The sequence below is a fragment of the Uranotaenia lowii genome, chromosome 3 (assembly GCF_029784155.1).
Source record: "Uranotaenia lowii strain MFRU-FL chromosome 3, ASM2978415v1, whole genome shotgun sequence".
In the NCBI taxonomy this organism is placed as follows: domain Eukaryota; kingdom Metazoa; phylum Arthropoda; class Insecta; order Diptera; family Culicidae; genus Uranotaenia; species Uranotaenia lowii.
Genome location: NC_073693.1, coordinates 306,864,138 through 306,879,778, shown reverse-complemented (window position 1 = coordinate 306,879,778; position 15,641 = coordinate 306,864,138). Strand labels below are relative to the sequence as shown.

General features: G+C 39.1%; 1 protein-coding gene across 3 annotated transcripts in view; it reads left to right on the top strand.

Annotated features, from left to right (window-relative positions):
* Positions 1-15,641, top strand: part of LOC129750894 (dynein light chain 1, cytoplasmic) — a 109,985-nt gene that overhangs the window by 21,560 nt on the left and 72,784 nt on the right. For all 3 annotated transcript variants that reach the window (XM_055746047.1, XM_055746046.1, XM_055746048.1), the window contains one exon: positions 1,972-2,191. In XM_055746047.1, the coding sequence (XP_055602022.1) occupies positions 1,972-2,191 (220 nt within the window). The remainder of the gene's footprint in view (positions 1-1,971; positions 2,192-15,641) is intronic.

The following is a 15,641-nucleotide window of genomic DNA, read 5'->3' as shown; positions in this document are numbered from 1 at the left end:
AGGTAGAACCCGCTCCCCTTCTTGTCCCCCCAGTGGAAGGAAAGATAGGTCTCAAACATCGTAGAAACTTGATTTGTAGCCTTCTACCTTCCTATGTGAAATTTGGATTTATTTGCATGATTAGTTATCGAATAATGCAAATGACCTCAATATTATTTCCCCAGTCGGAAGAGGGTGGAGCCACAGAGAATCATAGAAACATTTCTCGTACCCAAATAACTACCTATGTTAAAATTAGTTCCATTTGCTTCATTAGTTCTCGAATTTTGCAAAAAGTCGTATGAGAGCCCCCTCCCTCTTTTCTATCTCCACACTGGAAGGGAGGAGGAGTCTCAAACCATCTTTAAAATATTCTTCCTACCCATGTACCCTCGCATGCCAAATTTTATTCCGTTTGATTGATTAATTCTCGAATTGTGCGAAAAAATGTATGGGAGCCCCCCCTTTTGCTTCCTATTTCCACATTGGAAGGAGGGAGGAGTACCAAACAGTCATAGAAACATTTCTCGTACCGAAATACACTCCCTTGCTAAATTTGGTTCCATTTGCATGATCAGTTCTCGAGTTATAAAAACTTATATTGTTATTTGAGAGACTTCCTCCTCCCTTCCAAAGATAGGCAGCGCTCCCAAACTATTATAGGAACCTTCTCCGGCCTCCAATACCCCCATTTGGCAAGTTTCACGCAAATCGGTTCAGTAATTTTCGAGTCTATAAGGAACAAACAGACAGACAGACAAACAGAAATCGACTGGACACTTGGTTTCCACCAGTCGATTTCCGGTTCCGTTTTTTTTATATTGGGGTCTCATGGCAAAAACCCCTTCTCCTGATTCCACGGATTGTGTTGCATAGTTTTGTTAAACTATTACTAGAATTAACCATATGCATGCAATCATAAAAGTATAGTAGAATTCATGATATTTGGAGTTGAATGTCTAAAATCAATCATGCAATTGTATTTGAATCTATCTTAGCTATAGTTCAATCAATGATACCACTATATTTGAATCTATTACTGTGAATTTTAATAAAAAATTTAGAAACGCCGCTGGTGAACTGGCAACAAAACACAGACTTCCGACAATCTAGTACTTCACTTTTCTTTGTCGGCAGTACGAACTTCCGAAGTAATATTTAGTGCTGGCGCGTTAATATATTGATAGTTTGTTGTGTAAGGTCAATCATACAATTATATTTGAATCTATCATATGTATAGTTGAATCAATTATACAATTACAGTTGAATCTATCATATCTATCTATCTATCAAAGTCCATTCCTTTTCAGTGTTCTTTTATTCTGATTAATCTTTTATCCTATTAATTTGTTATTTCGATTCGTGGGTTCTATCTTAAGGGGGGGGGGTAGGGTCTAACAAATTTCATAAAAAAAATTTTAAGTTAAATAAAAACGTTGGGGTCCAGAAAAACATCTATTAAAAATATTTTGCTCTGATTTTTTGACTTCAGATGATTCTGTGCTGAGATACAGTGTCCACCACAAATCCTGTTTTCTAAAAGGCATCCTCGAATGTGCTCCGTCACCGGCTCATTTTTCAATATTTTTCTACGAAAAAATTACTAGATGTTCTTTTAACAATGCTTTGTATAATGCAAAAATTTTGAATACATTTGTTTGAACGATAGCTCTAGAAAAAAATCGTGAAAATGGTGTTTTTTTTATACCCGTTAGACCCTACCCCCCCTTAAGTGCATTGATTCTGAAATTTGATTGAAAATTTTTTATTCCTTCAAAATTCCTGATCACGTTATCACAAAAATCACGGAAAACAGTCAGTTTGATGTGGAATCGATTATCGAATATGATTCTGATAATTGATATCGTGTACCGTTTTGACACGAATAGCATCAAAACCGGATAATAGCTGCCAACTAGCTGATACATTCTTTCGATTGACCCCCAAAAATTAACGAGACCTTGTTTTCGCTCTCCTCTCTGTCGTCCTCAGGTCCTCACCTTCTGCTTCATCGTCCCCAAGCAGATCGAACCGTAACAGCCGCAGCGCCACCCCCAACAAAACTTCTTCGAACAACCAGCACCAGAACAGCAACGCCAGTAAAATGAGCGACCGCAAGGCAGTGATCAAGAATGCCGACATGGGCGAAGAGATGCAGCAGGATGCCGTCGACTGTGCGACGCAAGCCCTGGAGAAGTACAACATCGAAAAGGTAGGTGGTGGTTGGGTTGATGCATTCCAGTCAGCTCAGCGTTTATAAAAGTATTTTTTCCCGGGTCCTGTCGCGATGGCAATGGGCCAACGTTTGAATGCCGTGGGGTGATTTTTAAGGACTTTTTTTATTATAGGTTTTGTTGATCTAGGATAACGTTGATTTTTCTTTCTAGTTTGATTTTGTTTGCTTTAAAGTGCTGATCCAATTAGCAAAGCAGGGCAAAAAGTTTAGTGATTGTTATTATCCTCAGGAAAAATTGTATTCCTTAGATTTTTTTTGTGAAACCTCTGCTCGAAGCTCAATCTGGGCAGGCACGTAATTCAATCTGGCACACCATATCCCCTCGTATCGCCACCCACATTCTAGAGCTCCGGGCGGATCAATGAAAAACAGCAGGTCTCACTCGGGACCAAGAAGATTGCTGCCGAAGGAAATTGTGTTATTTTCCTTCCGCCCAAGTGCCTGCATTCATTGAAATGGATTACAACATTTCCCGTTGATTTGAAGGTGCACCAGAATTGTTACGGATGGGCGTAAATGTGTATGCAAGGTCATTTGAAGCTCTACCGCCGTTGTTGGCAATGGCGATCTCTCACTCTCCCTTTTTTGTTTCGGTTCCTTACCACGGTTAGATAGACGGTGGAATGATTCTTGAAACATTCGAGCTTGAGAATCACGCCACGGAGAGACGTCTCTGGCCTGGTGGCTTCGGCGGCGTTGTCGGAGATTCGCTTGTAATAAATTTAGATTATTTTTAGATACTTTCATTTGCTGCTTGCTGCACTTTCGATGATACAGAGTGCTGTTGGTTGCACTGCCGTCTGTTATTATGGCGCATTTGTAACCTTGCGTTTGATACACCAGGGAGTTTTATCAACCAATTGTCTAGCTTTGATTTATTTTTTTCTACATGTTGTGCTGAAAGTGGACACGAACAACCCATTGAGAGTGCTAAATTTACTGATTGTCCTTCCTATTGCTAAAATTAGGGTTATATTTTTTGATTCCATTGACTGAGAAATGTCGGCAAAAATAGCTTTTTATTTGAATCGTAGTTTTTTTTCCTATGGAAAAAAAGTTTGTAAGTCTTCCGTTGAAGTTATTCAGCTAGCTTCAATTCCATTTTTTTATTAAAATGTTCCGATTTTTTTTTTATCAAAAACTGGTACGTACGTATACACTCAATCATGGAGACTGTTTTATGGACTGTCTCATAGTTACTAGTGAATAATGAGAGCCTAAGAGAAAACATCGATCACAGTTGTATCGGATAAGTTTTTCAATGCCTGTCCGCCAACTGCATCGTTAATATAAGTCGCGAATGACATAAAGGTGTTAAAACGACTATAATCGAAACAAAAAAAAATACGATACCACCTGGACGTTATTTGTAGCATTTCAATTCGTGACATTTGTTTTGTAACAGCGAGATTACTGACCTAACCAAACAAAACAGTTTTGTTATGTTGATCATGAAAATGCTATTGATTTCTTTTTCCATCAACTTCTGTTCATAAATTTGGTCTTAGAGCACCGGAAAATGAGTAGCAAAAACTTCCATAGAAATGTTTCCTCCAGGTAAAACGTTCGAATGCCATGAAGAATATGAGGGCTTTGGCTAGCGAGATCTTGAGCAAACCAAACATTCATAAAGAGGCCATGAATAACCTATGGCAAATAAAGCTGTCCTAGACCTGGTAAGTACCCTTAACAGCAGCGCAATGACCACACAAAGAGAGGTGGAGAAGAATCGATGACGGCGTTCAAACCTTAGGTATTAAGTTCAGCTATCCAAATAGCTCAAAAATGATCGCCTAGCGATCCATATCTTGGTGGCCTGAAGAATCGGCTGACTGGGGGTCTGGCAGGATATTGGCTTTTTTTTTTTAGTTGGTAACCACAGGTGGTAAATCCCGGTTTACGGATTGTATTCCAAGCAGGGAATCCAAAAATCGTTATCCTCAGATAGAATTTGCCGATCATAACACCCGTGAGAGAGATTTTCATCCGCAAGAACACTATACATAGCGCTTATCAACTTCAATTTTGCTCTCGATAAGTGGTGCATTCCGATTCAAATTTATCGTCTCTTGTAACGTTAAGGATAAGCACCAACAATTTGCTAGCACCCAAGGAGGACACCAACAATTGCTTGATGCACAAGGTGCCAGGCCGACCCGACCGGTAGACGCACCAACAAAGTTACCAACAATTACTTGATGACGCACAAGGTGCCGGGCCGGGCCGACCCGACCGGTAGACGCACCAACAAAAATACCAACAATTGCACGGGGCGCTCATCAAGAAATCTGATGCCCACTAGATTTAAGTTCGAACGAGTTATCTTGATCGGCATTGGAAAGGGATGAGAAGTCATCACTATCTCAAATTTATCGCTAAGTGTAACACAAGTGATAAACCAGTTATCATTATCAGATCTGTCCGATTTGCTTCCCTGATTCCATGGGTACAATGGGAAGACTCATGATATACTCCGTGTATACCCCCTACTTCCTAAACTACACCTGCGGCCGCAGACCTGGTTTCCACCTCGAACTGTTTAGTACACTATGCTTCAATAGTGGGAGGTCTATTCGTGCTAATGCGCTCCAAGGCAATACTCATTAACGAGACCACTTTTAGCAAAACCTCTCATCTTTACAACTCGACGCCTGAACTCTCCTCTAACGACTTGAGAACCGACATCTCCTCGCAATGACTCGAGATTCTCACACAAACCTCTCCTCTTCGCGACTTGAGGTCTGATCTTTCCTCTAACGACTCGAGATCCGACCCCTCCTCGCATCGACTCGAGGTTTACCTCTCCTCTGCACGATTCAAGGCCCAATCTCTCCTCTAACGACTTGATATTTGACCTCTCTTCGCAATGACTCGAGGTGACCACTTGTACCCCTCCTCTTGTTGATAAGGGGCCTGATCCCTCCTCTTACGACTCGAGACCCGACCCCTTATCATGAAGACACGGGGTTGACTATACAAACCTCTCCGCCTGAAGGTTTGAGGGCTGAACTCTCCTCTAACGACTCGAGGCCCGACCTCTTATCTTCAGGGTTCGAGGTTTGCCACCTTGCCCGTCGTGTGCCTGATCGAGAGCAGCTTATCCTAGACTCGCGCCTGTCACGACACATGCGCGGGACTTAACGCAACGACTCGGATGATTCCCGACGAAGACGTCATCCTACTCCGACTCGAATGGCTCGCCCGGCGTCGAGAGCCACTCTACCCGTGGGTATTCCCGGAACGTGGAATAACCCTTTCCCAACGATTTCCACTGCGAAGTGTGTTAAGTCTTATCGCCGCAGCTTCTGTCGTTGAGAACCGCCCTACTCGCAGGCTTCATTTTGCTCATCTTGCCCAAAAGGAGGCAGTGAACTTTTTCGCTCCTAATAATTGTGAGGCGATTTTAAATGAGCATTTCATCATCTGCTGCAGAGAGAGCCAAGAGAATTTTTTTCTCTAACGAATGATCACTCTTCTACTGTCAGAGCACTGTTGGTTTGTGACTCTGAAAAGACCTCATCAGCGCTACGTGTGATCAGTGGAATGAATTGCTCAGTGAAGGCAAGGGCATAGTTTTACTATTCTCATCGCTCCTAAGAGAAAAAGAAATGCAAATCCAGCTCCAGCTCTGTTCGGTCGTTGATTTCTCAGCCAGTAACTGAGAAGCTGATGAACATTTCTCCCTTCGAGAATGAAATTGGGTGACTGCGTTTTTGAAATGCTCTGCAACAAAACGTGGGCTCTGATCAGTTTAAGTGTGAGAAAGCATGTTTCTCTTAGGCGTTTGACAAGCAGATGAGAAAAAGTGAGCAAAAATCAAGAGAATCGAAGAAGCCTGTCTACTCGGATACTCCCCGAAGGTGGAGCACCCACGGCATCCGCTTCGCAGGAGATGTTGCCTTATCGTCAGCCCCCCGTCGATGGGGTCAGTCTATTCCGACCATAGTCCGGTCTTCTTTATCCCCCTTGGCTGGCAACCCGAGGATTTTTGGCCCGCAGATTTTTCTGCCCGTTGTGTGCCAGATCGAGAGCAGCTTGTCCTGGACTCGCGCCTGTCACGGCACACGTTCGGGACGTTCGGAACGCTACGACTCGGATGTTTCCCGACGGTGAAGACATCCTACTCCCTGGTAAGCAACTGTAACCTGCAGCGACTTAGCAGCGTTCAGGCAGGATATTGGCTAATAGGAGGGAAAGAACAGGAGGTCTTACGCAATGTTCGGATAATCGCTCAAGAAAAGCAATCAGGATTGGTTTCTAGCTAGAATGATGATATCTCCGAGTGCTGTGATACGCACGTGGTAAAAGTACCCATTGAATATATGTCGAAAATCAACACTAACTTGATACAAGAAAATATACCATGCCCCATCGGAGGCTACCGTTGCTATTCTTCACGTGGTTTTTCAAAGGTGATCGACATACTTGGTGATACATTTTGAACGTCGCTCCCTCAATCATTCCCGAACGTCTATCCTCGCATCATTGTTGATAATGTTCGTTATTGATAGACGATCATGAATGTTTCAGAAGGAAAAATCTGAAGAAATACCGAGACCGCATGTTCAAAAAAGCCGTAGCACATGCTGGACAGTTCATTGCGGTTACCTAGTCATGATTTTGTCCTTCTAGGCAAAGCGAAAAATAAAAAATTATCTGATAGCCTACATAGATCGCTCAGAACTGACACATATCAGTTATGATCCTAAAGGTTGAAAGTCGCCAAGGAAGGAAATCAGCATCGAGACGTTCGATAGCTAATAGTCGGCGCCCTTCTTTACCACATCCTGTATCGCAAAAGTGTTTCAAATACAGAAGCGTCGTTGTCATGTATGATTGTTTGTATGATTTGGTTGAAGAAGGAAAATTTGACTGCTTTGATTTTTTGGCTCTGAATCTAGTCAAGCATGGCTCAGTGAAAATGATTGATTTTCGGAACATTGGTCTTACGAGGCAGTACCATCCCAATTGAAGTTTCAACCCTTAAGCCTATGGTTAGGTCGCCCATGGATCGATGACTAGCTTGCTGGACTAGATGAGCATTCGTTGTATTGAAGGCGAGAATAAGTCGTTAAGTTGAAAGAGATTCAGCAACAAAAAGATCATCCGAGTGACTTGGGATGAGCATGATCATGGGATGAGAAAAAACTTGAGGACTCATGATACACTTCACGTATAAAGTTCACCTGGGGCCTCTGGCCATAATTCCTATACGGTTCTGCAACTACGCTATACTCATGGATGGGAGGTCATACTTGCGTTAGTGCGCTCCATGACGAATTCATTCCCTCGGCATAACGACCTCTCCTCTTCACGACTCAAGACCCGACCTCTTCTCTAATGGCTCGAGGTCTGACCTCTTCTCGAGAAGACTTGAGGTCCGCATTTTTGTCCGTCGGGTTGCCGATCGAGAGCAGCTTATCCTAGCCTCGCATCTGTCACAGCACACGTTCGAGACTTAACGCAACGGCTCGGATGAATCACGTCGAAAAGTTCGGCTCAATGACGTCGAGAGTCACTATACACCGAGAGTATTCCCCGTACCCCGAAATTCCCTTTTCTTTGGGATATCCACTGCGAGGTTGTGACCATGTAACCGGTAACCTTAGATCTATGAGAAACTTTTGGTGGCACTACCAAGCAGGGGTTCCAGGTGGTTTTCTCAAAAATCAGAACAACGCTTTAAAAAAATCAGGATTTTTCAGGACATCTAAGAATTTATGGAAATAATCTGCAGTTCTTCTTTGATTACATAAATAAAGGCGAAATACAAGTGCTGTATACGCCCTAATTTATGCAACAAACGTGAGCAGCTTCTTGGCTGGCCTGCAGATCATATCGAAAACCACCATTTAAATATCATCTGTACCGAAGATTTCCATCGGTAACAGTTTTTTATCACAGCTTTGTTCGAAATTCTCATATTTCGATTACAAATTCGATTATAATGGAGATATTTTTTTGGAAACCAGGGGAGTTCAGAACATTTTGAGATAAAATGACTTGAGACTTCCGTACCCTAGGCTGTAATGGGTCACGGCGACGGCGTGCATTACTGTGTTTATGGAAGTTGAAGGTTTGGAAACAGACTCCAAACTAACATAAACCTGAGAGGGCGGTTGCACGTAGCCTTATTCGATATGAGATCATAGAAAATAAATTAAAAGGTGATTGAATATCGTATACTTTTTCTTAGATGATCCATGTTGATAAGGTGAATGGGAGTTGAAACACTTGCCCTCCCTTCCGTTGGACAACAACAGCATTGCGCAGTGGAAATATCACAATTTGTTGTTTTAATGTTGATATTTCCACTTTTCTATTATGCGCAAGTTAGATTAGAATAGACAGTATTGTAAATGAATGATAACTGCCAAAATTAGATAGGCTATTTAATTGTACAAGAATTAGATGGATGAGGATGTTAACAATTGGCATGGTTAGGTTCAATGTTCAATGTGCTACTAGGTAAGGTAAAGTAACAATTTCCTTCTCCCCAATGCTCTAGTAAGTGTGCATTTGCGGTTTATGAATTTCGAAGGCTTATTCTTAAATCAAGCATTTTACAAGAACTAGAGGCTTATTGGATTAAGGTGCTGTTTAGATAGTTTTCTGTCAAAAATATTTCCTTTGCGTTTCAAAACTTTTTGATAGAATTGTCTATTTTTTGGTTTGGTATGAAATTCAAATAATGAAGTGAAAGATAGATGATAGCACAGCAAAATAATATTGGAGATTTATAAATAGGAGTGTAATTTATTTCATCCGAAAAAGATTGAAGAAAGTTGTTCTGTGAAGTTGTAAATGTTCGAGATTTTAGAAGAACAGCATAGTTCTTTCTCGTTTTAATACTTTTTTATTGTAGTTCGATCTTATAGCTTGATTAGGTTTGCAATTCAAATAAGGAATGTAGAAGATAGAAGGTATGATTCTGATAAACAAGAACCTACTCGTCCAGGAAAATAATATCGGGGTTTTAAAAATTGACATTCATTTTAACCAAACCAAAGATTGAGGAGGTTGTTTGAGAAGTTGTTCAAAATTAGCAATGAGGTTTTAGAAGAACAGCATCGCCATTTGCATTATGGTTTAAATCCTGTTATTTTGATAAGTCAATGATAGTACAAAAGATATTGAACATGCAATTCATAATTGTATCTCTATATTATTTTTTAATTTCCAAAACATTTGGTACAATTATTATTTGTGTTTAGCGAAATTCTATTAATTGCTGCATTGAGAGATAGCTTCTTATCTGGATGTTTTGTTCTGAATTCGAAAAATATGTTTTTTTAGTCAATCTAAAACGATAATAAATTCAAAGTTATTGCATCGAGTAAGGTTAGGTGGCAGGGATAACTCAACTACGGTAAGATAGTGAACCCTTCTGACAATGATATCGAGACGTAAGCATATGATAACTTTTGCTACCATACTGTTACTGCTCGGTTGAATTAGAGGTTGGGTTAACTCGAAGCTCATGTAGGGCCCAATTGTCCCAGTCCGTCGAGCACTATCTTAACGCTTCCCTAAACTGGTGCTTCAGAACCCTCGGGCTCTGTTGTCGCTATCCTACTCTAAGCTATTCTACTCTCATGTAAATTTTCCTCTTCTGTCCCCCGATCTGTTTTTCCTTTCCGGGTCAGCCAGGTAGCTCATAAACCCATACAAAAAAAAAAAAAAAAAAAATGACTTGAGACTTGAGGAGACAAACCACCTCAGACCTGGGACTCCAGCTTGAAACATTAGATCTGAGATCTGTGTCATGTCGCATGATTTTTGTGTCACGTCCCACGTCTCGCGTCTCACTGAGCTCGAGCACTCTCAATTGCAGCCTCAAATCTCCAGTTCCAAGGTCTTTGGTTTCAGATTCCAGATATCATGGTCTCTTTTGGCAGGGCTAAGTCTCAGGTGTTGTGTTCTAGGTCTCAAGTGTTAATTCTCAGGTCTCATAGTTCTATTTCTCATGTGGCAAGTTTTAACGCTGAATCCTGTCTTAAATTCAAATATATACGGAATCAGCATAGTTTTTACACGATGTTTACAATAAGCAGGGTATTTTTGAATAGTTTTCTGGAATAAACATAATTTTTTTAAACGGTACTTATCTCGTTTGTGAAAAAAAATGCGTGTCAATTTCGTCAATTTTCTCATCTCAGTATACTGTGTCCGTTTGATTCCCGACCCCTTGTCTATCGGAAAACTCAACAAAAACACTTCCAAGACTCGCATGGCAAAGGAAGGAAGTGCTTTTCTCAAGAACACTTAGAAACGCACAAAAGACAATCTTCTTTCTCAGTACACTACAATCCAAAATTTATGGGCACGTGTAGGGACAACAACAGCAAAAGAAAAGTCCTGATCCTGATTTCGGCAGTGCTGAGCAGCCAGAAAGTAGTCAATTTCACATGAGACAGTGAAAAACGATGCCCAATTCAGGCTGGAGTTTCCGGTGCCTGGAATTGAATTTCTACGGACATTCTTTCCCCAGAAAAATTTCGGCACCTTTTGCGTTTATTTTTTCTCTCTTGACGCGCCGCTCCAGCCGTGATTTCGTTTTCGTTTTCTTCGGGTGCAATTCTGGCAACCTGACAGATACGAGGCAATTACTTTTTGAGAACCGGGCTCCTGATCTGGCACCACCGGTTGGGAGAAGTTTTATTGGCTCGGATAAAACGTCGGTTAAATATGTATGACGGTGAAATTCGTCCAACTTCTCAGGGCGATTGAACAGGATTGCCTTTTGGTGTAACAAAAGTTTTAAGTAGGAATTTTGAGGCTGCTTATCGTAACATGGCAGCACCTTTATGAGATTGTCTTAAGAAAACTTCCTTCTAAGTATAAGTTGTTCAATGGATAACAGTTAGAATAGTATAGAAAACATAATATTTATTCAATGCTGAACATATGTTTGTTGAAATAACCCACTTAAGAGCCATATAGTTACCACGTTTATCGCACCCACTACCGAGATTACTTCCGGCTGTTTTTTCCCAGTACCCCGGTGCATAAAAGGCCATTACGGGTGCTTTTTTGTGTATGTGCACTGTCTGGGAGTAAGAGCCGGAAATGCCCAGCAACAACGGAAGCTTGATGTCTGCAGCCTTTCATCTTGGTATTGCTCGCCCTGCTAGTGAATATTCATGGCACCGCAGCTTTTTGTGTTATCTTCAAAGGCATGTTTCTTGAGAAAAGTTTTTTTTCTGTAATAAAAGAAGAGGTGCAAAGTACAACGCTAAACTGTTTTGCTATTTTCAACTTCCTATAAACTTTCTTCTGAATATTACTGTTCTTAATAAATGCTCCTCTATTTTCATGATTTTTCTGCAGAAATTACAATTTTACGAATAATTAATTTTCCTGATCTCTTGAGCTATGATGTTTTAAAACTCGCATAAAGCTTCCTCAATTAGACCCAACCGGACTGATTCGCAATTCCCCTACGTGTTCAACGTTCAACCAAAGTCTAATACCACTGGCTCAAACATTACTCTACATTGCACTCTGCCATAGCAAACGGTTTATCAATAATATAACAGCCTGTTGTGGTATCGAAATGGAGGAGTGGCAACCCTGCCTTTGTGATATAAACAAAATTTGCTCGGCCAAAAATATTGTATTTTTCGGAAGTTTTGTGCTGTTTAAATGTGAAATTGTGCTACGTAACAAATATTAAAGGGTTTCTCATCAAGCGTTTTAGAAAGTTGCTAGAATTTTAAGTGTTTAGTGCCGTATTTATGATCAACAAAACCACGATTAAATTTTTTCTTTGTTTCGCTTTCCATCTGGTTCCTCGTCACTTATTGCATTGCGTTAGCACCATGTTCGACAAATAATGGTTTGAGTCTTGATTAAAAACGGAAGAATCAAACATCGTTGCGTTAGCGTTAGTGTGAAACCAAACACTTCCAGAGGTAAACAAAACCTGTCTCGTGTATGCTGATTTCAATTGATATGAGGACTGAAATTGCACGGACTTTTGTTCTTCGGTTTTCTGAATATGTGTCCGAAAAAAATCAACCATGTACCAGAACGTAAGATAAGTATCATAACTATGGTTTCTTTTTGTTTGATGTAAGTGCTGGATCTGAATTTTATTTTATGCTGGAGGGAACAAAGTTCTGGATCTTAAGTATAGCAGCGATGAGCGCTTATAATTTGGAGACTATTTCGGATTTGATTTACAGGACCTTGAGCTTCGTTTGTATTCGGATAAGATTTTTTTTATTGGATCACACTTTAATGGAAGATGGTTTAACTTTAAAGGAGGCAAAAAGGAATTTTTTCAAAGAAATTGCACTGTTTGTAAAAGGATTAGGGGGTTGTTATTTTAGGCTTTTAAAAACTATCTAATGTATTGGTGTGTTGTGTTGTTCGACAAAGCATGAATCTGAAAAAAAAAAAAACAAATTCACCTGTTCTGCTCGTCATCATTTTTTTTTTATTCTTTCCGCTTAGAAACTTGAGTAAACCGTAAATTGACCATAACCATTATCGGATCCTTACAATAAGATCTGTCCACCTGTTGTTTTCTTTTCGATTTTTTTTTTAATTGAAACTTTTCTGGACGCAGCTGTGTTGTTGAACAACATTAATTAGCATAATATATGTACCTCTGACAAGTAATCTAACCTCTTTTAGTTAGCAGTATTTTAAGTCAAATAATTGCATACGTTTGCATCTACTTGTAATCCAAATTAAGTCACATTCTAACAGATTTTTAAAGAATTAAATAAAGAATAAAGAAGGAAACATACAATAGATTGATTATTAATAAACTCTAAAATAGAAAACATTTTTTTTTTTGAGGAACATAATAAAGGTTTGCAGAAATGCTCATAATAAGCAGGTTAATGTTACACGAACATATACGTGGATTTCCACAATCCGTTATTCTTTTTCTGTTGAAGAGACTCAGAAAATATCTAGGAATTTTTATTTTCAAAACTTTTAACTTTGTGTCGAATTGTGAAAAATAATTGAGATTAACTTACTTTTATTTGATTAATAAAAAAAAAGGATTTTTTTCAGCATTATGCAGACTCTGTCTTAATCCCAGTTCATACATTAAATTGAAATAAGTCTACTTACTTGAGGTCGTGTTTAGGAAAAACAATAGGTGATCAAAATAAAACGTTTATAATAAATAATACATCTGAATGTATATCTTTACACCCTTTACACTTTTTCTAAATATTTTTTTTTCTAAAAATTTAATTAGAAAGATAAGCATTTACTTTGACTTATTATTAGATGTTGAAAACTTTCATTTGCTAATATGATATTTACCAAAACTCATAGTTTTGATAATTTTATCAAATCTCTATCCAAATGTTTTATTGTTGATAAGTTTAAAGTTTTTAACTCTTATTAAAACAGTTTGTTTGACAGCGATACAAATATATATTCAATAATATGATAAACTTTTATCCTTCTTAAATGTGCTCAGCTATTTTTGTTTCTGTTTTTTTTTTTAAACGCTTTATTGTTAATTTATCAAATATTTATGAAGCATCGAACAAATTAACTCGTTTTTAGGTGAAATTTTTTTTTTTGTTTTTACTCATACAACCAGTAGAAGAGAGCTTATCAATTTTGTTAAAATGGAGGAGATATTCTAGAGCTGATTTAATTTAAAGAACGTACCAAAAAATAGCACAAATCGAAATTGGAACAGTTCAAAGTTTTCGAAAAAAGTAAGTTTAATGATGTGTTACACCGAAATCGGAAAAAAAGAGAATACATTTTCGGATATCATTATTTTTATAGTGTTTAACGTGTAATGCGTGTTCAGTCTCTATAAATAGTCAGTGTCAATTATAGGGAAGCTTTTGCGTTAAAAAAAAATTGATAAAGTTAAAAGCCAGTAAGAAAAAATAAATGATTATATAATCTAGAGTTAAACTTTAACCAGTAAAGAAATGTTCACGAATAATAATTTCGAGAATAGGACTAAAACATACTAGATCGCACATGTCAAAAGTGCTTCCAGATCTTATCCTTTTTCCCACACTCCAAAAACAAATTATTTGCTAGGATGCAGAGGTAACCTCGGTCCTAAAGCGCAAATTTATGTCTTTCATCCCTTTCTCTATTTTTCCTAACTATCTATTGACTACTAGGACGTGGCCGGCGCCGTTATTGATGGTCAAAGAGAGAGTATCAATTTTGTGCATTGAGAATGAGTTGCTAAGCCCAAGCACTATTCTTTTGACCTCTGCGCAAAACTGATAGCCTCGGTCAATCACGGAGTAGCAACCATTGGCGACGTGGAAATACTTCTACTAAGCCACGCTTGCAATCATGGTTTTCGAAATGCTTCATTGTTAAAACAAATTGAGCGGTAAACAATGATATCATAAATCAGCAATAATAAAAACTATTAAAAAAAAGTTCTGTGAGATTAATCTTGTAAAAATTAAATACGAAGCATTTCGGGTTCAATGATTCAGGTGGATGTGAGTAGTCAATCAAGCTAAGCTAAGCTAAGCTAATATAACAGCCTGTTGTGGTATCCGGTTAATCGAATTTTCATCCCTTTGTCGGTCCATTTGAATGAAAATTTTATCATTTTTTTCCTCTTCGTTTGTGGTTCCGGTTGTACATTCGAGTTGGCATTATCCTACGTATGATTCTTAGCTCCCCAAAAGTAGGTATGTATTCATACTTCAGGAATAATTCAATCCTGCAAGAAAAAAGGGCAAAAAGCTGACAATCATTCTGGTACTACGACGGAAGACTATTCGTTACGGGTCGATGCCAACAACCGGAAAGCGTGTAGCAGCCAGCGTAGAAGCGAGCTTTCAAGTTGCTTTTGCCCATCCAATTATCCCAATCTGCTGCTACCGTTCTGGGTAGGAGCTAGCGGTGTTGCTGCTGGGACTCACTTTCCGGATTGGCATATGGCTAGAGAGTGGGATGTTTCCTGTTATGGTTTTGCTTCTTCTATAACAAGTTTGAGCATGGAAGATCAAAAAATTGATCCAAGTGTTGTGTGTATGGCTCAAAAGTAGGTGAAAAAGGAAATTCTTCCTGCTGTGCTGAGATATATTTTTCGTTATGGGTTTAGTCTAATCAAAGATAATGACATTTCTACGTTTGGTTTGGTTGGAGAGCTCTTGTGAGAAGAAAGGGGTTACAACTGTATACTGGCCCACATCATGAATTGATTAAGGAGAGTAAGGGAACGGTTTAGAGAATACCTCTGATAGTAATTTTGAAATTTTCTTCCCATCGATTACGGCACAAATTAGCCACACATTCATCAAAACTTTACCTCTAAACAGGGCCGGATTAGGCCCGGGGCATTTTTTCACGGGGCCTCAATGAATCATTTTTTTTATATGCTGTCTCAGAGAACACAATATTTTAAACATACAAAGAAACTGTAAATAGTTCTTTAAATTGCCTTCAAATAACCATTATG